Source organism: Heliconius melpomene, chromosome 9 (genome assembly GCF_056956725.1).
Source record: "Heliconius melpomene rosina isolate 202511_hmr_F chromosome 9, ASM5695672v1, whole genome shotgun sequence".
NCBI lineage: Eukaryota > Metazoa > Arthropoda > Insecta > Lepidoptera > Nymphalidae > Heliconius > Heliconius melpomene.
Window position 1 is genome coordinate 4,847,969 of NC_140397.1, and position 23,729 is coordinate 4,871,697.

At 31.6% G+C, this 23,729-nt stretch overlaps 2 protein-coding genes across 2 annotated transcripts; one reads left to right on the forward strand and one right to left on the reverse strand.

Annotated features, from left to right (window-relative positions):
* Positions 1-221: 221 nt before the first annotated feature.
* On the reverse strand, positions 222-8,043 carry pix (ATP-binding cassette sub-family E member 1 pix). The gene is made up of 12 exons (XM_085190569.1): positions 7,922-8,043; positions 7,481-7,694; positions 7,152-7,367; positions 6,793-7,000; positions 6,381-6,567; positions 5,945-6,066; positions 5,217-5,317; positions 4,518-4,695; positions 2,207-2,328; positions 1,751-1,947; positions 861-1,095; positions 222-413 (listed from the first exon to the last, which is right to left on the reverse strand). The coding sequence occupies exons 2-12, from the start codon at positions 7,691-7,693 to the stop codon at positions 366-368; spliced, it is 1,827 nt and encodes a 608-aa protein (XP_085046695.1). The 5' UTR covers position 7,694; positions 7,922-8,043; the 3' UTR covers positions 222-365.
* Positions 8,044-8,454: 411 nt separating this feature from the next.
* Positions 8,455-11,289, forward strand: LOC146536323 (copper homeostasis protein cutC homolog). Its single transcript, XM_085190570.1, has 5 exons — positions 8,455-8,889; positions 9,304-9,513; positions 9,846-9,911; positions 10,273-10,418; positions 10,691-11,289. The coding sequence occupies exons 1-5, from the start codon at positions 8,847-8,849 to the stop codon at positions 11,267-11,269; spliced, it is 1,044 nt and encodes a 347-aa protein (XP_085046696.1). The 5' UTR covers positions 8,455-8,846; the 3' UTR covers positions 11,270-11,289.
* The last annotated feature ends 12,440 nt before the right edge of the window (positions 11,290-23,729 follow it).

The following is a 23,729-nucleotide window of genomic DNA, read 5'->3' on the forward strand; positions in this document are numbered from 1 at the left end:
CTGTTAGCTGGTCCACAGGAAGGACCCCTGTAGATTTTTATTACGAATTTTATACAAATTGCAACCGCAGCTACAATAACGACGATCGTTCCTAAGTACCGCCCAATTTTCCAGGTGTTGCATGTTGATTAACGAAACTAAACGTCGCGCTTCGTCTAATGGGAATTGAACCCTAAACTACCCATAATATATACAAAAATATATTTAAAAAAAACAAAATGTTGTATAAAATTGATTTATTACAGTAATACATTAATGGGAAATACACAGATGGCAGACCATCGACATTGTGACAGACATGTTACAGATATAGTTGAGTTCTGATATATATTTATATCTATATATTGTATGTTTCTCAACAGCTCTTAGTCTTCTAAGAAGAAATACTGGCCTGCCCTCTTTTGTTCAATGTCCTGTAAAATGGTAAAATAAATTTAATAATAACATTTAATAATTAAGACAGACAGAAATTTCTTCTTTTTTTGAGTATGTCTAAACATAATTGAAGTAAGTTACAATTTCAATATAAAAATCTTGAATATTAGTTATTATTCAAACATAACTTAAAGTGTAAATAAAATTATTTTTTAAGTTAAAATTATAGGATATCTGATGAGGGTTCTTCTAGCCTCCATTAGTAAAAGCTATTACTTGTTTTATCTGATTGTCATAAACTAGCTGTGAATGGGAATAATCCACTCCTCAGAATGGGGATAGATTCCCCACAGCAAATCCGTTAACAGATAGATTGTCTAACTGCACTAACATAGCCTCATTTCTATTTTATACCTACCTTAACTACATATTTCTAATATGCACACATTTAATAATAACACAACATAAACATTGCACATGCATACCTTAACAGAAGAATGTTTATTGATCCTCGGCCTAAAGTTATTAGGATCCCTCCTGAATGTAATGCCAAGTAATTCAAGGAACTTATTCATGCCATTTAGCAGAGACTGTGGGGCATGAGCCGTGGCATAAGACGAAGGTGTTCCTTCAAATACTATAACTCTGTCCGCTAAATAGGTAGCCATTATGAAATCGTGCTCTACGACAAAACCTGTACGCTTGGCATGGAGGATGAATCTGGAAAAAAAAGAAATAATTGTTATATTCTAATTTATTATTAAATCTGCACATCTATACTAATATTATAGAGAATAAAAAAGAGAGAAAAATATCAAATCTTCAATTTGAAAAAAATCTCAATATTGGACTGTCTACTTATCAAGGAAGAGTATGTGATACCTCAGTGGATTGGATCTGACCATGTGTCGATATAGTATATAAAATTTTTAAAAAGTGAGAGCTTTATATTTGGAGTATGCATTTACTGTTATATAGACTTGTTATATAGAGAAAAAAAGATACAAAATGAAAGCTGAATGAAATGATATTAATGGGTCTAATTATATTTTAGTTAAAGCTTGTTATTTTAACTTTAAGTATATTTATATTTTTAAAAAAATATGGTTAATATTATACCAAGACAGCTCATCTAACTAATGTACATCTACAGTTAAGATCTTTTATTATAATGGTATACATTTTATAAGTAAAATATATTTTTGAGAGTGCAAATAATCAAATTCTCTACATAATAATTTTAAAGACAATTTTATAGCCTAACTTGTATATTTCAATATTTATAGCTAAATAATCAAATTGAATATCGAAATAAGTCATCATTATGTAACAAAACATAAAAAATATAAAACACCACACAAAATCACCCACTTACCGTTTAATAACTTTAGCAGCTACCAAACGTTGTTCAGAGTCCAAATAGGCAGACGGCTCATCAATAAGATACACCTCAGCTGGCTTGCCGAGGCAGAGTACCAACGCTACTCTTTGCAATTCACCTCCAGACAGATTTTGTACTTCTTGGTCCATTATCTCTTCAATTTTCATTGGTTTCATCACATCGGTTATGAACTGAAATTAATATGAGTATAGAGTATAAGAATTTTTTTTTTTAAATTAGTAGTAGTAGGCACTAAGCCCTATTATTTGGTTGTGATTCAGCCACACAGTGAAATATAACAAACTTCAGCATTGACCTCCACCACTCAACATTAATGTCTGGAAAAATGTTCAGAAAATGGGGAATGTAATGCTTTGATACCAGGTTTTCTCTGCCTCTCCCTGCTATAGGTGGCATAATACAACATGAAGCTAAAAAAAACATATTTACCTGTGGATGTGTATATGCATCTCTTATCTTGTCATGGAGCAAATTACGGACCATTCCCTGAGATTTAGGTGATATCTTTTGGGGTTTATAACTAATATGTAGTTGAGGCAGCTGGCTTGCACCTTGAAATGTAATTTAAAAATAAGGTATAATCAACATGCCACAATGTACACAATCATAAATAGTTATAAGTATATATTGATGATGTAGATTTTTAAGCTTAATTCAAGTTGTAGGGTATCTTTTAATACACTCTTGGACAAATATAAATCTTCTCATGTTAAAAAAAATAATATATTTAAAGTATTAATAGGAAAGAAAATATAGAAACACTATGCGGAAAAACAACTATGGTGCATTATAAAACTATGGTGAAAATAAATAATATATTTAAAGTGTTATTATAGGAAAGAAAAATATTTTTTTAGAAAATGTATAAAAACTTTACAGTAGCAGAATTTGAATCTCTTGGATCCAAGCGCTCTAACCACTAAGCCATACATTATATTTATTATTTATGTTTTCAAAGTATACTCATTTTTAAATCAAGCAAATGTAAAAAATTTTTAGCATACAAGCAATTTTAAATTGTTAGCATTATGCTTATTTAATATGTAGGTCACTTAGCACACATGTTACCAAATAAATCGTAATTACTTATTTTACTGACGTTTCTCTATTCATTATTGATTAGAATATAAATAAACGGAAGACGATAAATTAAATTAAGTGATTATAATTTTGTTAATATTGTTTGTACCTTCCGGGGACATCGACGCTTCAGCATGTTTTAAACACTTTTGAAACACCGGATGGAAAAATAAATCAAATATATCAGTCCTAGCCATTTCTGCGGCTATAAAATGTTATTTTATTCATCAATACACAGAAAAATTTACAACTATTCTATAACCTCAACTATGCAACATCATCAACAATCTATTGAAAACTATAAGTTAATTAACACATTTGTTTACTTGCATGTAAATTATTTGTTATTAATAAAAATTTAATTGTTTAAGACAATAACTTTTGCAGATTTCACAAATTCTACGAACGTTTGACAAGTTTCACAAGTTTGACAGATAAGAAATTCGTGTTGCCACATTTGACCCATATACGATCGGATATACGTAACAAAATAATTTTCACAAATAGTTTTTTATAATATAAAAATTAGAATTGAATAATAATTTTTAATTCGGTAAGAAAAAGCTTTTATTATTGAAAAAAATATATGTAAATCTCAATAATTATTAATCATAAAAATAATATTTTGTCATTTCTTTGCACCATTTATGTTGGCAAGTGACATGTTCATAAAATGATTATTAATTGCATTTTACTTGAATTTTCCTTAAATATATAAAGTAAATACTACATATAGAGACAAAAATCATTACACACTGTGTAATGTTATCATTATTAGTTTTGTCTGTATGGAACTATTGCTCTCAGGTGAGGTATTGGAGGAAACTAGAAAAGTATAGAAAAATTTAAGTTACCAAGTAGTAAAAAAAAATCGCGGACACAATGCTGTTGTTGATGATATAACGGAAATACGAGTGTAAAAATTATGAGAATGCAATGTAAGGCGTAGAACAACTGATATGTTTTTATTGTTAGATTGTTGTGTACTGATTTCTAATAATCTTAAATTTTATTTTTAAGTTTTTTTTCTTGTTCTACCTTTATAATCAGTCAAATAAATGTATAGCTGTGCTAAACCTCCGCAAACTGTAAATACATACATATTTGAGGTGTTATATTTTTAAATATTATAAAGCAAAGCTCATACATCACCAATGTACATTAAATCTTTTAAGCTATGACACAGATTTTTTTGTGATTTTTTTTCATTAAAATAAGATTTAATCGAAGAATTCAATGATTTATGAGAAAAGGCCGTGTAAAGAACATGCATAGATTATTATAGTAAAGCCATTTTTTAGCGTTACAAAGTTTCATTGTAAATAAATATATATTTGCGCCATAAATCGTCAAATTGGGAAAAAACTATATAGATTTAAATTGTGTAGTTCATGCAAGTGAATCCCTTTTGAAAAATTATTAATATAACAAATTCTCTATATCGCAATTTATTTTTCTCATTACTATACATTTAAAGAATTTATAAAAAATAACTACTATTTTCGATGTCATATTCAATTCTTAATAATTCCAATCCAAACACACAGGCATAGTGGTAAGTAAAAATTATTTGATAATAATTTTTAAACCATTATTAGAATTTTAATTTATAATTATAAAATTATTTATTAATTTTATAGTGTAATAGTTTTATTGTTACCTTCATCAGGTTCAAGGTTGCCAGCCAACATTCTAATAAATGTTGTTTTCCCAGTACCATTCTCTCCCAAAAGTACTAAAATTTCCGAATCCGAAAACTCTCCTTGCATAACACGGAGACCAAAGTCACCCATCTTTTTAGTCATTTCAGGATACTCATAGTGATTCATTCTTTTGATCTATATTTAATAATATAAAAATGTTATTCAAAGTATTTTTGTCTTTAGCCGGTCGTGGGCGTGGTGGCGTACCAGTAAAAGCGTGTAAAGGCGACAGGTTGTGGGTTCGATTTCCACTTGAGGAAATTAAACATTTAATATTTTAATTTCCTCGCTTTGGTAATGAGGCAAAGGTCAGTTCTGCCACTCGCACACGCAATTTCTCAGAATTTCGTACGAAAGTGAGGAATGCAAGTGGGAGACTGTCTTAACATTAGGTTTCCACACCAGGCAGAGGTGTTAAAACACTGCATTTTGAATTTTCTGACCAAATTCAAGACCAATATCACAATTCAATGTTACACTTTGTGTAACAAAACAAATATAATTCAGAAATCCAAATGAGGATCAAACCCATAACATCATGGCCTCAAAAAAGATTTTAAAAAATCATTGACTTCTGTCATCATTGATAGTTTTAGGTATTTTTATTATACTAATAATGTTCTTGCTTGCTTTATATAAATAATCAAAATTTATACCTCCTCTTCAGTAGCAGATTCAGCAACTTTAAAAACTAATGATTCAGTCCTGAATCTCATATTCTCAGTTGGCACAAAACCATCAAGGAAAATATTTATACCTGAAAAGAGAAGCTGTTTAAAACAATAAAAGTGGGTAACACGATAATTTTGCTTAGTTTTAAAGTTTATAGAATAGAGTAACAATACACAGAATGTTATTAGTTTTTCACATTTCTTTCTTCAGTCTCACATATTTAACAGAATAGCACTGAGAATCTAATAATAAGGACACACCATATTCCATACTTTTGCTTGCAGAACTAGGAATAAAATATTTTTATTTTTTTTATATTCAAGCTGTCTTACATATAGCAGGTTGGGCAAGGGAACCTTGTGTTACAACACTCTGTTACTGATGCAACACCCAATTTTCAAGATACTGCATGTTTAGTGGCAGAAATCAATGCCGTGTTTTTTCTTCTTACCAGAGCCAAGAAAATGAATCATTCCCCAGTGGTGTTTACATCAGACGCCGTATGCCGCCGCGCCGAGATGGCCTCAATCTTAATAAAATTATGTTTAAAACTGCATCTATTTGAGGGTGTTGTGACACAGTAACATAGCATGATTAATTTTTAAAAAATCGGCGAAGAGTTGGGGACACCATCTCTTAGCCATAGGTGCCCTCGGCTTACCGTGCTGCTGTATGCGGCATACAGCATGGAGCTAAAAAACAAATTACTTACCTTCCCGCACAGAGAAAGGCATAGTAACAACGCCATAAGCACCAGGAACTCCGTATAAACAGCAAATAAAATCTGACAAATAGTCCAGAACTGACAAGTCATGCTCCACCACTATAATGAACCTGGTAATAAAAAACGCTATATTTAATATTTTTAGTGTGTTAAGTACAGATTTATTATTGAAAAAATATATTGGAAATCCTATAAAAAAGTTATGTAACAAGATGCTTGCCAAAATACAATAATGGAAACTGCAATTAACTAAGTCGTTACTGAGATGAGCGTGAACAAACGCACAGATAAACAGACAATAAGAAATGATTTTAGTTCCATTACATTATTAAAAGCCCCGATAACATTTCTTCTTATATATCTTTTATGAACAGACACCAATCTGTTACAATTTTGTTATAAGTATAGATTTTCATATACTCACTTATCAGGGTCAATGAGAGATCGTATGGTCCTGGCAGCGTTCAAGCGCTGCTTTACATCCAAGTAGGATGAAGGCTCATCAAACATAAATATATCACCATTTTGTATGCACACCATAGCACAAGCGAAACGTTGTAGCTCTCCACCGGACAATGCAGATATTTCACGATCACGAATATGCGAGAGATCTGTTAATAAAATAAAATAAAAATAAGGAAGGAAGGAATAAAAATAAATAATTTTTTAACAAAAAGAAAACCAACTACAAACATGCACTAAAAAATGAAAAATAATTTCACAAAGACTTTACAATTTTGAAGTTGGTGTCAAGCTACAACAACCTTTCTATAATATTAAATTACTAAGCCTGATTTTTTTTATTATATAATTAGTAGCAATGTATGTAAACTTACCAAGCATAGCACATATCCGAGTTTGGTTTTTTCTCTCATCTTTCTTATCAAGGAGTTGCCCTACAGTTCCTTTTACAGCTTTTGGAATTTGATCCACATATTGAGGCTTAATAAGTGCCTTTAGATCATCTTCAAGGATCTTAGTAAAATAGTTTTGGAGTTCCGAGCCACGGAAATGAGAGAGAATTTCTTGCCAGTCTGGTGGATCCTATAATAAAATTTATTTTTTTATACAATTCACACATCTCTCTTTACATTATTATTAAAGTACCTATATAACTATATTTTCAAGATTGTTGTTGTTGTATCAAGTGATTGAGAAATTTATATATTTTTTAATTTAATACATTTCTACTTACAGCATATCTCCCTAAGTTAGGCTTTTGTTTGCCAGCAAGAATTTTAAGGGCAGTAGATTTACCAATACCGTTCTGTCCTACAAGACCAAGTACTTCACCAGGTCTAGGTATTGGCAGCCGATGGAGTTTGAAAGAGTTCTTAGAATATCTGTGAGTTGTATGCTTCTCCAAATTTGATGGAATATTGATAATAGTTATAGCATCAAAAGGACATTTCTGAAATAATTAGAATTGTTACTATGAATTAATCATACAAATAAGCCAGAAAATCAAGAAAAATAATTTTTAATAAGTCAAATAAAAAAATATAGATTAAAATGTTGACAAACCTTGACACAAATACCACAACCAATGCAAAGCTCTTCAGATATTGTTGCGATCTTATCGTTGGGTGTAACTTCTATGCAAAGCTTTCCCATGCGTACCACTGGGCAGCTCTTCTTACACTCTTGTCTACATCTTTTAGGCTTACAACGATCGGCATTAACAATCGCTATACGAGTTAATTTATCAGTCTCCTCAAAGCCTTTTTTCCGAGACATACTGACAATTAGAAAGGGATATTAGATATAAATGAAAGACGTTACCGGACAATTTTCATACAATTTTTCTTCAATATGCCACGATTAACAAGAACACAAATATAACCTCAATATCTCAATGTAAGCTTAGATATGAAATATTTGAAACTAATATTTTATAATTAGCACATGGTAAAAATTGAGCCGCTCTTCAGTTAATATATTAAGGTCATAAAATAATTATAATACCTATTAAAATACAGCGAACGTCGGCTATACTTTGCCTACGTTCGCGTGTCCTATGATGTGAAATGTCAAAAGGAATAATAGACTATAGCTATTAATGAAGTAAAAGCTAAAGTCAAAAAGATTCGGTTTTTTTTATTATTTATGGCAAACATTATGAATTATTATGTGCAATGATACAAAACATAATTTGCATAAATATTGTTTTTATACTTAATTATTAATAAAATTATATGTTAATTAAACCAGTGATGCTTTTAATAGGCAATTAGGCACCGTATGTAACGTAGGAATTAGCCATTTATTTTTGTACATCTGTCCATCATATTTAACTATACGCAGAGATACGTAAAGGTGAAAATTTTAAGATATGAGTTTTAATACTTTACTCAAGTAAATTATAAACAGAAATTCAAGTAAGATAAATCCAGTTTTCTTTGATTATGGAGCGAATTCAAAAGTGTTGTCTATTGACTGTCTCTATTGACATTTGACATTACTGACAGGTGACTGACAGTATCAACTGATTATGTTCATTTAGCGTTTTTTTTTCAGGCGGTGGAGCAACTAATAAGCTATTTTTAATTAACGTTTTAAATGTATTACTTTAAGATTTAACCAAGTAACGTGTGTTGCTCTATCCTGCGTAACATCGACGAAGTAAATTGTATTAGACGGGCACGTCAAAAGCCAGAAAAATAAGGCAAACAGTTAGCACGTTAAAAATATTTGTTTTGATCGACACAAATCTTATTTATATAAATTACGAAATTTAATGTATATCATTTACATGAAGTAGTAATAGACATACACATTTTTATTTATATATTATGACAAAGTAAACGACTTTTGCTTACGACCATATTTTGTAACTTGAGAGTTAATATTTGTGTTCTCCTAAGAAATATTGATTATTTCTAATACAAAAATGCCAAAAGGAGCCAAATGTATGTTTGGATGCAAAAATTTCAGTAAGTATATGTTATATTTCAACATTATTTATAATCATGATAATACCATAATAACTTCAATACAATGATTCAAGTTCTATTTTTGCCCTAAATACAAAAACTGGCAATAATAAAATTATTCAGTCATCATGGTGCAGTGGGATACCATTTGATTAAGAATGCAACACTTGTGGGGTTCCTTCCCATTTGGGGAAATGAAATATCTTGATTTCCTTGTTCCGGCAAGAAAACAAAGCCCAATATCAAATTCTGCTTCTTAACATGAAATGTGATGCCTTAACGCTAGTTTGCCTTACCTTCCCTGTCAGATGCATCCTGCATTCATAGTGGGAACCTTAAAATAATAAAACAATTGAGACTTATAAAAGCTTAATACATAATACATGAATATGAAAGATAAAACTTTTTTATTAGGTTCATTGCATCGCTTTCCAAAGCCATCACAAGCTGGAAAGTTTGGGAAATTTGAGCAATGGAAGTCACTTGTGGGAAGTTTTTTAGAGGGCAGAACAGACCAGTATATATATATGAATTGTTATGTCTGTAACATGCATTTTGAAGGCCGTTTTCTTTTTCCATACAGCAAAAGATTGGCTAAAACTGCTTACCCCACAGTTAATCTTTGTAAGTGCCATTTTATTTATTTTTCCTTGAATATCATTGCAATGATTATATTTAAATTATCTTATCAATTTATCTTAAAGTAAAATTTGATATGTTATATATTTATTTGGGTCCACTCAATAAATAATGTCCTGAAAATTGGATAGAAAGTACTGGCGGAGTGTTTGCCTACTCATCTGTAGAGGAAAGATTTCACCTGTACAGGAAGAAACTGTTTTTATAAGCTAGTCCTTTTTTTAAATATGCCCACATTATTTTGTTGTAGATATTATTCTACTGTTTTGGCTATAATTATGATTTTGTTTTCTCAAAAAAAAAACTTGTCATTACAGGTTATTATAAGCAACATAAAAGAAATGCTCCTGTTACAGAAGTACCTATAATAGTTCAGTTTACAGGTTAGTCAATAACAGTTATTTTGATTGAATTTTGAAACAACAATTTTTTTTAAATATTTAAAAAAAATAATTAAAAACATCCTTTTTAGTAGTTCAAAAGAGCAATAAAAACATTTGCAATATTTCAATTTCGATACATAAGGACCTTTGCTTTGCCTCACTTTTCTATCTTGTTCCTTTTTCTTATCCTAGCATGTTTAACCAAGTAAAAAAAATTGACATCTCATACCACCATGTGTATTGTTGAACAATTTCAAGCTACTTTTGACCCCTTTAGGGAAATCATTGGGTTCATTTCACATTTATGTTTTTATATGATGGGATATCTTAATAGAAAAAAGAATTAATTTTTTTGTTGCAGGAACTAAACTCGAAATATGCATAGATAGCTTGGAGTCAGCTAGGAATGCAGTTAATGGTGGTGCTGATGAACTAGAAGTGTGTAGTACATTGAATGAAGGAGGCCTAACTCCCTCTCCGGGTCTTGTAAAGGAGATTTTAGAATTGGTATTATATATTTATTCACACTGTATCAAGTGTCTGCTTGCTCACTGCTCCCAGCATTCCGCCCAATTTTTGGAACATTGGGTTTTGGCAGAGATGATGATGATAGATATAGATATTGTCCAGAGAGAATTTATTAGAGAAAGAATTTAAGAGAGAAATTATAGATATTGTCGGTATCGGGAGTCGAACTGACAATCGTCGCGTTTGTAGGTTTATCATAACAACAATTTACAACATATATAAATTTTAATGGTGTTTTAATCTTTTTTTAGTGTACTGAAGTCAATGTGATGATACGATGTCGACCAGGCTCAGATTTTTGTTACACTGATGATGAAATGACGACTATGCTGTCTGACATCAAATTTTACAAAGACATGGGCGTTGATAGATTTGTTTTTGGCGCTTTAACTGATACAAAAGGAATTGATAAAATAAATTGCGGTAAAGTGATAGAAATGGCTCGTCCCCTGCCAGTGACGTTTCATAGAGCCTTCGATCTTTGCGCACATCCCGATGAAGCGCTCGTAGATATTATTAACTTGGGTTTTGATAGACTATTAACGAGTGGACTTCAACCTTTGGTTACTACTAGTGAAGCTGTAGAAACACTAAAACGTATCAAAACAAAACATGGTCACGAAATTTCTATAATGCCTGGTTCAGGAATTAATTCGAAAAATGTAGAACAGTTCGTTATTGAAGCATTTCCAATAGTTCACAGCTCGTGTAAAAAGAAATTAACCAAAAACACCGATGATGGAGATATAAATATGGGGTCAAATGATATTTACATTACAGACGAGCGACTGGTCAGGGAATTGAAATTGGTATTAGATAAACGTGAATAAAATATATTTTATTATATATATTTTTTGTGTTTCATTTATTATTTGTGGCAGTTATCACATGCGTAAATTTCGTTCTCATTTTTTCTAAATTCCAATGATATATTATGATTTTTGGAGGGTTATGTTTTTAGAATACATTTTAATATTATATTATAAAATACTTTATTCGTTAAATAATTATAAAGGATTTAAATATATTTGAAATTAATCAATAACAATTTCTTATATGAATTCCGATATTTTTTCTTTATATAAATTAAATAAATGCTTATAAAATTAACGGAAAAGGTCTCGAGTCTTTCATTTCATTTCATTTCATTCTCTTAATATCGATACATATTGCGCGCCATTTATTATAAGATATTCTGGTAAAAGTATCTAACCGAACTTAATGACGCCATTAGTACGCCCCACGCCGTAGAAACAATATATTTTCTTATGTTTTAGTCTATGAACATATTATTGATTAAGTACTTACTATAGAAATACACAGGTATTAAATTAAGTTATAAATTTTGTTACGTAGGTATCGGAGGGTAGACAGAGAAACCTTATTTCCAAGACATTTAGTTCTCCATTTTCCGCAATTTCAGGTGGATAAAAACAAAAAATACGGTAATAAGAATAATTAAAAAATAGTCATACTCCCGTCTGGAGATTGAATTCTCACAAGTCTCACAGTCAGTCATTTTATGCCATGGCGTAGTTTCTACCTATTATATATTTACTTAGTACTAAAGCATAAGTATTGTAATATTTTACTTACATTAATTTATATTTAAAGAACGATAAATATCAGAACCATTCCATTATATTTGAGAAGAAAATTGTAAACGAGTAAAAGCTTTTAACTCAATTTATCACATTTTCGTCCAAATTCAATCTCCGGTTCTTTCGTGTTTTATTCGTTATCTGTTTAAAAAGAATCTTGTTTTAGATTCGTAGTGTCACAATTTGTCCGTTATACATTTGTTTACTATGATTGATGCTGAGGAAATTACCGAAAAAGATATTCTTGTATTTGAAGGAAGAGAGAGAAAGGTCACGTCACTCATTTTTGACTTCATATCAATCATATTAAATATCTAAAAATATTTGTGATTTTAAAACGTTTTTTAAAATGTTTATTTAAAAATATGACTATTAAAATTTTACAAATTGTAAGCAGGCCGATCGTAGCGCAAGGGCACTTAGTGTGACTGTAAAAGCGACAGGTTTTGGGTTCGATTACCACTCGAGGAAGTTAAATATTGGGAAATTTAATTAATAAGATTTATTTTAGGAACGGCGGAAAATAGAGAACGGAGGATCTTACCAATCACCCACCAACTCTCTGCCTTCACTGTGGTGTGAGATAGCGTGATGCTAAAAAATAATTATATAAAAATATATTTAAGCATATTTATATTTTCAAATTAAATATTCATCCTTAAATATTACGAAGATCCCTTCCAAATTCCCAAACTAAAACTAAATATTCTAGAGGAATTCAGTATTTACAACTGCTTGCTTATAATAACATAAATTTACATCGCAACAGCCTACCTCAGTTGAATAATTTCAAGGACCGGGCCCGAACAACATGGATATCGCCTTGTGGACGTGAAGGTGCCGAATTAAGTGACAGCATAACCTATTTAAGAGACTCAGCTATGCTGTTTATATTTTTGAAATAATATAATATTATATGTAGTATAATTGAAATATTTACTTAAATTTATATTTCCATTTCTTCGCTCTGGTGTCGAGGCAAACCGCGACGTTGAGTTCTGCCACTCAACAAAAAGTGGAGAACGAAGTGTCTTAACACTAGATTCCCTTTGCCTAACCTGCTGTATGCGGTATCCCGCAGCGTGAAGCTGATTTTCTTTACTCTCGTATCTTTCAATTCTATTGACTTAGAAATTTAATTTTTCTATGCTCCAAGTAACGGTGGACCTGAATATTTGATAAAAAAAACCATTTTGTTCTTTTGAGGTACGGGACCTTAATGTTAATGGGACCTTAAATGTAGCTTATTTTTCCGTCTCGTTTAAAGTATTTGTGAGTCAAAAATTAGCAGATTTCTCTCAATATAATTAATTAAGATGGTACGGTTAAGATTTACGGTTAAAGATATATTTTTTATTTCCATTAAAAGACATAGGCCACTTACATGGAAACATTGGTTAACAAAATACTATTTTAACTACTATTTTGCGGTAATGAAGTCGTCGCGTCGGTGGGCTATTGTAGGCTATGGAATGTTACGGGACCGCACTGCGCAACCTATTGTGTGAAACTTAAATTGGACACGTGTTTATATGAGAATTGTCATTTTGGATATCTATTAGAACAATTGGATGAATAGATTTTTTTATTTTTCAGTTCTGTTTATTAGACTAAATTCTTTAAAAAAATGGTATGTAATATTACTTACACATTTTTGCCATATGATTTTTTATATTTATTCAAGAATGCTAATAAAATGTATCTATGTATGCTAAAGCTAAAATTTATATATTTATATAGTAATTTGGGCTGTTATAAAACTCTATAACAAAATGCCTATTTGAAGAATGTAAAAACTATCGCCATAATGTAAATCGCCATAAGTATCTACGTAAAAAACTATAGTAATATAAAATAATAATCGGATAATTCAGCAGGCGATATCAGCTCACCTCACTAGTATTATGGATAACCGCTCACACACTTGGACAACACCAGGAAAATTAAAAAATAATAAAATAATTAAAAAGTATAAAATTATATTGGAGAGAAATATTTTCAACTATTTAATATCGAATAACGACTTCAATTGAGGCACGTTATAAAAAATATTAATAAATTCACATTTATTGGGCATTTCACCGAATTTCACGCTATATGGAATAAGAACTTTAAGTTCACCATCCAGTATATACCACATTGCTTCTTGTAACTTCAAAATTTTTGGTAGAATTCTTACATCGAAAAAACTGCTATCCCATCGATCGATCCAATCGCTTATATGCGTTATTAAGATACCATTCTGGATTTGGACATGGATATCTAAATCTTCTATTTCCTTTATAAGTATATGGTAAGTGACCAAGTAACCATATTTTTCGAACACTTCCGTTACCAAAACACCATTTTGCACACACAATGTGTGTATTAAACTATTTGCTATTTTCATATATTCAATTATTTCTTGAATAGAATTTTCTTGGAAGGGGTGGTGCTTGAAATGTTCTATATGTCCAATATATGGTGTTCTATGATGACGTATTTTAGAACAAGCAGGTGTTATGGCAATAACAAGAATAATCCACTTCATCTTAGAGCAAGAGTACCAGTTACCTGACCTCTTATACATGGTTTCTATTTCTAAAACGCTTGTACCATTAACGTTGAATCTTATTACAATGTGATATAAAGAGACGTTATATCTATAAATATACATTTATAAATGTTATATTATCTTATCTTTTTATTATTGACGTTATATTTTATAACAAGAAAATACTCTTCAGGCCACTCGTAGCGCAGATTTCCACTCGAGAAAATGAAATATTTAATATTTTCTTTTCTTAGCATCGAGGCAAAGCGCGGCGTTGAGTTCCGCCACTCAACATGTAATGCCTCAGAAATTCGGCGGAAAATTGGGAAAAGAAGTGTCTTAACACTAGGCTCCCTCTGCCTACCAGTTTTCAGTTTGTGGTATTGAATGTTGTCATAATACTAAGCCAATCAATAAAACAAACGTACAGACGAATTAAAGAATAATTAATATATATTAAGAATATTATTATATGATAAACGATAAAACACTTACCGCTACTGAGAATTCAAATCAAAGCAGGTACTTAACTTCAAACACACAGTACTCTTCTTATATGACTAAGTTGGTATAAATCGTAATTATGTTTAGCAAATTTGCCTGCAATATAGACACTGAAATATTTTGGAAGAAGTAATCTAGTTCAAGTTTGTAATATATTTGTTAAACTTCCTTGGAATTAATTATAATTTTACAATTTTTACCTTAAGGGGCAACCGTGGCGTAGTGGTCTAGCGTTCGATTAAAACTAAGGCGGCTGTGGGTTCGATTCCTACTCGGAGTAATGAATTATTTTCATTTCCTCGCTCTCGTAACTGCCACTGAACACTTTATTTATATGTACATAACACATCTCGATAAATGGGCGAAAAGTGGGAAACGGATTGTCAACAAAAGGTTTCTTCTACTATAGCTATTATATAGGGTGCTATAGTAGTAGGAACTAGGAAGGTGCTATAGTATATGTGAGCTACAGAGTGAAGCAAAAAAAAAGGAAAAATACATTTTTACGATGCAAACTTATTACAACAGACCTTCACCCTTTATAACCATCCTGTATACGAGTATATTCATGTAAGGGTGTATCTATTTTGAGAAACATGGACCAGATTAATTACATTAGCATAAAATATTGCAAAAGGGTTCCCTTATAAAACTACCACATACCAAATTCCCATATGTAACAAGACTGCTTTAATTAACTTAGATATAGGTACTTCTATAAGAAAGGCTATGAGAATAAATATGAGGCCAAGCGTGGCTGATTGAGTTCGATTTCCACTTGAGGAAATAAACGACACATGCATATTACATAAGTAAGTAGTAAAGCAGGAATACATATATTGCATATATATATGTAGATTCAAATAAACCTATAAAAGGAACGGCCATAAATTCGCTTATACGGACAGGGGTTTTCAATAAAGTTACCCAGGAGTACTTTTTATTCGAGTGCTTGATGTGGGCACTTCATCTTCATAAATTTAAGCATATTTAGTATGAAGTTTAGGTTCAGTATGGATTTAATATTAAACTTTATTTTGAAATATTTTGATGGTAATATTATTATTTTTTCTATAGAGAATCATGTTTCCGAGTAAACCAAGGAAAACAGTCTATAATAAGACTACGTCTTATATATATTTTATTTTATTTTTTTTAGATATTTTTTATAATTTCTAACTTCACGGTGAAATGTTTGCTGGTCGTGAGAAATTGAACAAAACTCCTCGAGTTCGCCTAATGGAGCTAAGGATAGTGCATACAACGCTAACAAGAACACTCTTGTTATCCCCAGCTTGAAGCGAATCCAATGTAGCCTCGGGTTGATCGCCTTGGACTATATTTGAAATGGCCGTCGTAGCGCAGCGGCACAAGGGTGTGACTGTAACGCGACGGTTGTGGGTTCGATCCCCACTCGAGGAAGTGGAATATTTATTTACGTTTATATTTCCATTTCTTCGCTCTGGTGTCGAGGTAAAACGCGGCGTTGAATTCTGTCCCTCAACACGCAATGACTCCAGAATGCAGAAAGTGGGGAACGGAGTGTCTTAACACTAGGTTCCTTCTGCCTACCCTGCTGTGTGCGTGATACAGCGTGAAGCTGATTTCATTTGATTTTAATTTGAAAGTGGTTACAACACAATACAACAATTAAATTAAATTATTTTAGAAGAATTTGAGAAAACTTTAAAACGTCGCCATATCTATATATATAAAATCGAAAGGTCACTCACTCATCACGAAATCTCAGAAACTACAAGTGCTAGAAATCTCAAATTTTGCATAGGAGTTACTTATAGGACGTAGGTGCTCGCTAAGACGGGAATTTGCAATATTCGACTTCTAAGGGGTTTTTTTTGGGGTCCAAAGTTTGTATGAAACTTCGTTACTACAAATGCTAGAAGTCTCAAATTTTGCATAGACGTCACTAGGACGTAGCCATGGAGACAGAAATTAATAATAACATAGTTTACGCGGGTGAAACCGCGAGCGGGCCGCTAGTCAAATATAAATGTAGACATTTATGTAGTATATAAATTAATAATTAAAAATTTAAATTGAAAACTATTCTCTGCAGTTGTTTGAATTGAGGTCGATTTGAATACTTATTTGATTACTATTCAGAAATACGATTTTCGAATAGTATTTTTGGTTCAAACGGATTGATTGCATCATATTGAAACGTTTATAAATATTATTTAATATTTATATTTAACATAAATTGCATTGTTTTTTACATATAAATTCAAATCCAATCTGCTTCACTCTGTATCCCGCACACAGCAGTGGGAACAGCAGAGGCAGAGGGAACCTAGTGTTATGACACTCCATTTTCCAAAATATATGTAAAATATTTTTATAGTTTTAAATACTGAAATTGTACTATTATTACGACTTAAGAAGACAGCGGGACTCCGCTTAAGAAGAAAGAAAGCGACCTTAAGAAGACAGCAACCAAAGAAAGCGACCTTAAGAAGACAGCGGGAATCCGCTGGATTCAAAGGGCGCAGGACCGGACGAAGTGGCGAGAATCAGGGGAGGCCTATGTCCAGCAGTGGACGTTGAAAGGCTGATGGATGGATGGATTTAATAGTGATTTTTTTAAAAGATTTATGCAAATGTTGTAACCACAGCTGAAAAACTAATATTATTTCTGTATGACCGCAAATTTTACCGCAAATTATTTTGTCACAATTAACGAGTAGCAATTATTAGCACATAATTATGTTTTGTAATGTAGAGAAATGTTTACATTCAATATGAATTGTAAATTAATTTTTAAAAATATTTAGATATACACTATATTGTACGCAGTGCCGGTTTTAGCACTACCGGCGCCCTGGGCGAAGTTTTTTCGGCGCCCCCTAACTACATTTCATTAATATACAAAAAAGGGAATGGGTACAACGAAATAACCATCTATTTAAAAAAAAAATGAAAGAAAGAAGCCTTTCTATCTGCGAACTCTTTTATTAGGCATTCAAAGTCTATGTTTTCTGCAATTTTATTTTCAAAGTTGTTAAGATGACTTCGTTTTTTTTTTAGATCTTAGACCATTTTAAAGGGCATCAAGTCCCCTAAGCTGCACCGGGCAGCAAATACCCTAGCTACGCCACTGCAGCGAGGAGACATTTTTGCGCAAAGCAAAGCGCCCTAAACGGGCATCTACGGCGCCCTTCTTACCCGGCGCCCCTGGGCGGTCGCCCAGCCTCGCCCTACCCTAACGCCGCTAGTGATTGTACGAAAGTATTGAAAATATTAAATAAAGTGGGAAAGGTAATGAATTAAAACAAGGCTTTAAATAATTATTAAACAACTAAAGGAAATTATCTAGCAGTCTAATCTAATAACAATATCCGATTCTAAAGAATTCATCGGGCAGAGTGACGTTGGCGATCCTCTCCTTTCGGTCGCCGTTGACAGCCTTAAAAAGTGCCAGCCAGTAATTAGAGTCGTTCTTATATAACCGCTATGGTCATTATTTCTAACAATATCTATACTAATATAATAAAGCGGAAGAGTTTTTTTGTTTGTTTGTTTGAACGCTAAGATCTCTGGATGTACTGGATCGATTTACTTTCTTTTTGTTTTGTATGAAAGCTGCATTCTTCAGAAGTGCTATAGGCTACATAATATTACATTATACATATACTCTAATAAATTAAAATACTTTCTAATTTGACATGCAATTTATTCTGCCATCTTAATAACAAACGTCGTCGCTACGCGACCGCGTTCGTTACCGCGTCATTTTGATATTCATCCTTATGAAAATAAATATAATAGTCATTTTTAGCATTTCATCTAGATTGAAATTATATTTCTATAGAAATTATATTCTTATATTTCAAGCAGGTGTAGCCGCGTCCGGGTCCGCTAGTATAGAATACACTGCGTTCCCCATTTTCCGCCAACTCCTGAAGGCTTTGGTTGTTAAGCACCAGAGCAAAGTAAATGGAAGTATTAAATACTTCATTTCCTCGAGTAGATATCGAACCCATAACCTGTCGTGCTTACAGCCACACTTTGTGTCCTGTGCCACTACTGAAATTCGATTGAAAATTGATGAGAAAATTTGGTTTTCAATTTCATTTTACAACCGTTAGCTATCCAATAAATATACGAGAATTGATTGGACTGCACAATTAAAAATGCATCTCTCGAGTTCAGAATATCTAGCGATCGGATGAACTTTTATGGACCAATTTATAGGTGACCTTTGCTGCTGCTTTAAATAACATGCTTATTTCGGTATCTCCTGGTCTGGTCTGGTCTAGTCATACTATTCTAATTTGAAAATTAATTCTATCCAGTTATATTTTAGGTGTTATTTGAAATATAGGACATATCTACGAGTATATTAATGAGGCATTCGTGATGCAGGAGCACAGGGGTGTGACTGTATCGCGACGGTTGTAGGTTCGATTCCTATTCGAGGAAATAAAACGTTTAATACTTTAATTTCTAAGCTCTGGCAATATAGCTGTCTTAGCTAGTTGGCTCATAAAATTCAGTCCAGCTTCACGCTGTTATATATACCAGGGTATACAGAGAAAGTTTATTACAGGGCGCGTTTATTACATTTGAGTAGCGGAATTTAACGCCGCGCTTTAGTTTATTACCAGAACGAAGAAATGAAAATATTAATAAATAATATTACCTTTCCGTGGCAATCGAGCCTCGTTGGCCACTACTTTCTAACGCCCAATGTTAATAACCAATCCTAATCCAAAAATTGCTACCATAGATCGAAATAGACAGAGATGGAGGTAGGCATGCACGTTAGTGATTGGACAGACATGTCGGACAGTACGAGATAGACGTTAACTGGAGATAGGAGATACATTATTAATATTGGGCGTAAAATAGTTTTCTTTTAATTAATAAAGAAAGATATAAAGAAACAGATGTTATTTTATCTTTTGTTAATCTGCACATACTGGTATGCGCTTGGCAGATATTACCTGTATTTATTCTATCGTATATAAGTGTAGCTTGGCGGCGCGCCAGGTGCACTCGCATGTAGCTAACTAAAAGAGTATCGTTAATGTTAATATATAGTGAGTTTTTTAGTTTTTTTCATTTTGTAAGTTAGTTTAGTTTAAACATAGATTCTGTGTTCAAAGAAAATAGTGTCAAATTAGATTATTTAGTCATTTAGTATAGGAATCCAGCTAAATATGATAATTTGTTTTCTTTTTCCTACAAGAAGTGAAAGAAATATTAAGGCATCCAGCATATGTGAAATTGTGAACTGAAATTTTACAGCTAGAATATTTGTTTTTATAATATATATATTTTTATATATAAGGAAAGCGTCTTCTATATTGAAATAACATGTGAGAGTTAGTGTAGAGTCGGTACTGCTATTTTGCAAAGATTTGTACGGTTTTAGTGTTGTTTTCTATCATACGTAAAATATGAATTCGTTTTCGAAAATTTTACACAATTTATTTCGCTGGTACATTTCATTGCAACTTTCAATTACAATTCATTAACATTTTGATGAAACATAGTCGTACTAACACTTGTTTGTAATTAATTATTTATAGTTTTGTAGTCTCTATAGAAATCATAATTATTTCAGTTTAAAGGTGTATCGAATATGGAACCTTGTGTTAAGACATTCCGTTCTCCATTTTCCACCGAATTCATGAGAAATTATATCTTAAATAAATAATTAATTTACTTTATATTCTCTTGGTATATTATAATTTACTAAAACACTGCTATTGTACTATATGCATGTATCACTAAAGGTTTAAGATGAACTTATTGCAGTGACTCTAGAGTCGAGCAGAATATATCGTTGTTTGTAGCACATCTGTGACAGGTTTATACTATTTGGACATAACTAATTTAGTGCCATACCCACATATATAAGACTACTATTATTATTGTATTAGGAATATACAGAAATTAATATAGCTTGTGTTAAAATGTCACGTGGTAAGTATAAGAAAATATTTAATAACCATAATTTATTGTTCCTCTTTCACATATACACGCTTCTAACACTTTACAAAGTACACTTAAAACTTCTATAAAACACTTTACACTTATACATGTTTTAAAACGCATAGTTCCAACAGAGACACTGATTTTAAATACTTGAACCGTCTCTATTTTACACCTTACGAGAGGCAGAATAACGACGTACTGACTCAATCCATCAAAAACTTTTTATAGCCGTTCCCTTCCTCTTTCATAAATAATTATGTGGGTATTATTATTTTATTTTCTGTAAAATACCCTCACACTGACAATTGTGTTACATTTGTTAAAAAATAAACTTTATTCTTTAATTTAATTTAATTTAGTAAGTTTCTCATATTTTATATCTGCAAGAATTGAAATACGCTATGACGATATAGTAATATAATTAAAAATAATATTGTCATAATATCCTAAAAGTAACATCGAGGCTAGTCGTCGATCATTGCGGGCGGCGTTAAGTTCCGCTAGTCAACACGCAATGCCTCTAGAATTATGTGGAAAGTCTGGAACAAAGTGTCTTAACATTAGGTTCCCTCTGCCTACCCTGCTGTGTGCGGGATACATTGTAAAAGTAAAAAAAAAAATTATATTTTAATGATCTTTAAGTTATTTCTAACATAATATTGCATTGCTTGTCTGAAACTCATCACAAATTACTCAAAATTAGTAGAATAATTTCAAATTATAAAACTATTTTCGAGTTATATAACTCGAATATTTTTTATTATGAATTTTCATATTCTACTTTGACATCATCGTAAAAGAATTTTATATTTTGGGAACTCCAGTGTGTTGTCGGTGTTTCTAAAAGTTTGTTCATTACTTATTTGCATATTTTGATGTTAAAGTTTAAAATATTTTGCTTATTTTTTTGTACACACAGACAGACCCATATTTCTATACATTTTTTCCATGTTATAATTTTTTTATGTATGTGGTAAGTATCTCACTATTTTCGGCTTAACTCTTATCCTTCATATAAGATATATAATAACATAGGATAAGCATAAAAAATCTAGGAAAGGCTCTGTTGGTAAATCTTAACTGCAATTTGAGATATTGTATTTTGGCTAGTAACCTGTGTAATATGAAATAATTAACACATATGTATATAATTATAATCATTATAGAAAGAGTAAGCTTTAAATATAATAAGAATACAAAATATAAATACAAAATCCTATTTTATTTATTCCTTTGTTAAACATTATAAAAAATCAAATCAGTTACATGCTGTATTCCGCAAATAGCAGGGTAGGCAGAGGGAACCTAGTGTTGAGACACCCCGTTCCCCACTTTCTGCTGGATTCTGGAGGTTTTGCGTGTTGAGTGACAAAACTCAACGCCGTCTAAAGATCTTGTACTCACTCAGATACTCTTTAAGCACCTTGGTGAATTACATTTTCCATCGACAAATTCAATTTCAAGAACAAATGAGCTAAATCTTTTATACTACTCGTATTGAAATTTCATATAATTTCGGAAATTGACGTAGAAGAAACAATTGAAAACATTGTGGGGAATTGGAAGATTCTGCCCTTCGTGTGATCAATGGCCGTCGTTTTTCAGGTTTTCCAAACGTATTGGTTGATATCATCAATAAATAGGGCTATTGTTGGAAGTTCATGATAAATTGTGTGTAGGAGAACGCAACGAATTGTGTATTGTAACCATATGCGAAATAAATGTTTTTTTTGTATTATTCTGAGTTGCCTATTTGTATATCTTTCATGTACAGAATAGACTTCTCTATCCTTTTATTTTTGGATATGAGGCCGTCATGGCGTAGCGGCTCAAGGGTGTGACTGTAACGTGACGTTTGTGGGTTCGATCCTCACTCGAAGAAATAAAATATTTATTTACATTTATATTTTCATTCATTCAAGAGCGGTGTTGAGTTCCGCCACTCAACACGCAATGCCTCGAGAATTCAGCGGAAAGTAGGGAACGTAGACGGAGAACTTAACACTAGGTTCCGTTTGCCTACCCTGCTGTGTGCGGGATACAGCGTGAAGCTTTAAAAAAATATATATCTTCGTCTTTTAAGAGTAGGTATAGTTAGTAATTATTTGGCACTTATTAGAAACATTAATTAAAAAACCCTATTACACTTGCTTGGAAGAAACATTTTAAGAAACTTTTTAATTTTTGTTTTTGTTTTTGATTTTTGAAATATCCATAAAGATTCCCGCAAAAATTATTTGCTAAGGAAATTCAATTAAAATGTAAATGTACCTCTGCAGCTGATACCGGCACTTTACTCCTATGAGTTTTGGTCAGGGTCATTCAATTTGCTTAAAAGCTGTAAGTGTTATTAATAAGCGTGAGTGTGGTTTTTATTAATAAAATTGTTCGTAAAAATCGAAAAGTTATTAGTTATTATAATAGGTTTTATAATATTAAAATTAATGTTTTGTTTTTTATTCTTAAATATTCCCATTTAGAGATATTATCTTACATTATAAATATAACTATTTACAATATAATTCAACCACCATTCAATACTAGTATTAAAAAGGGTGCGACTGTAAGCGTGACAGGTTGTCGCTTCGATTCCTACTCGGGGAAATAAAAAAAATATTATTTTTATTTCTTTGCTCCTGTAACTAGGTAAAGGAGAATTTCACCACTCCTAATGCCTCCAGACCTCCAGAC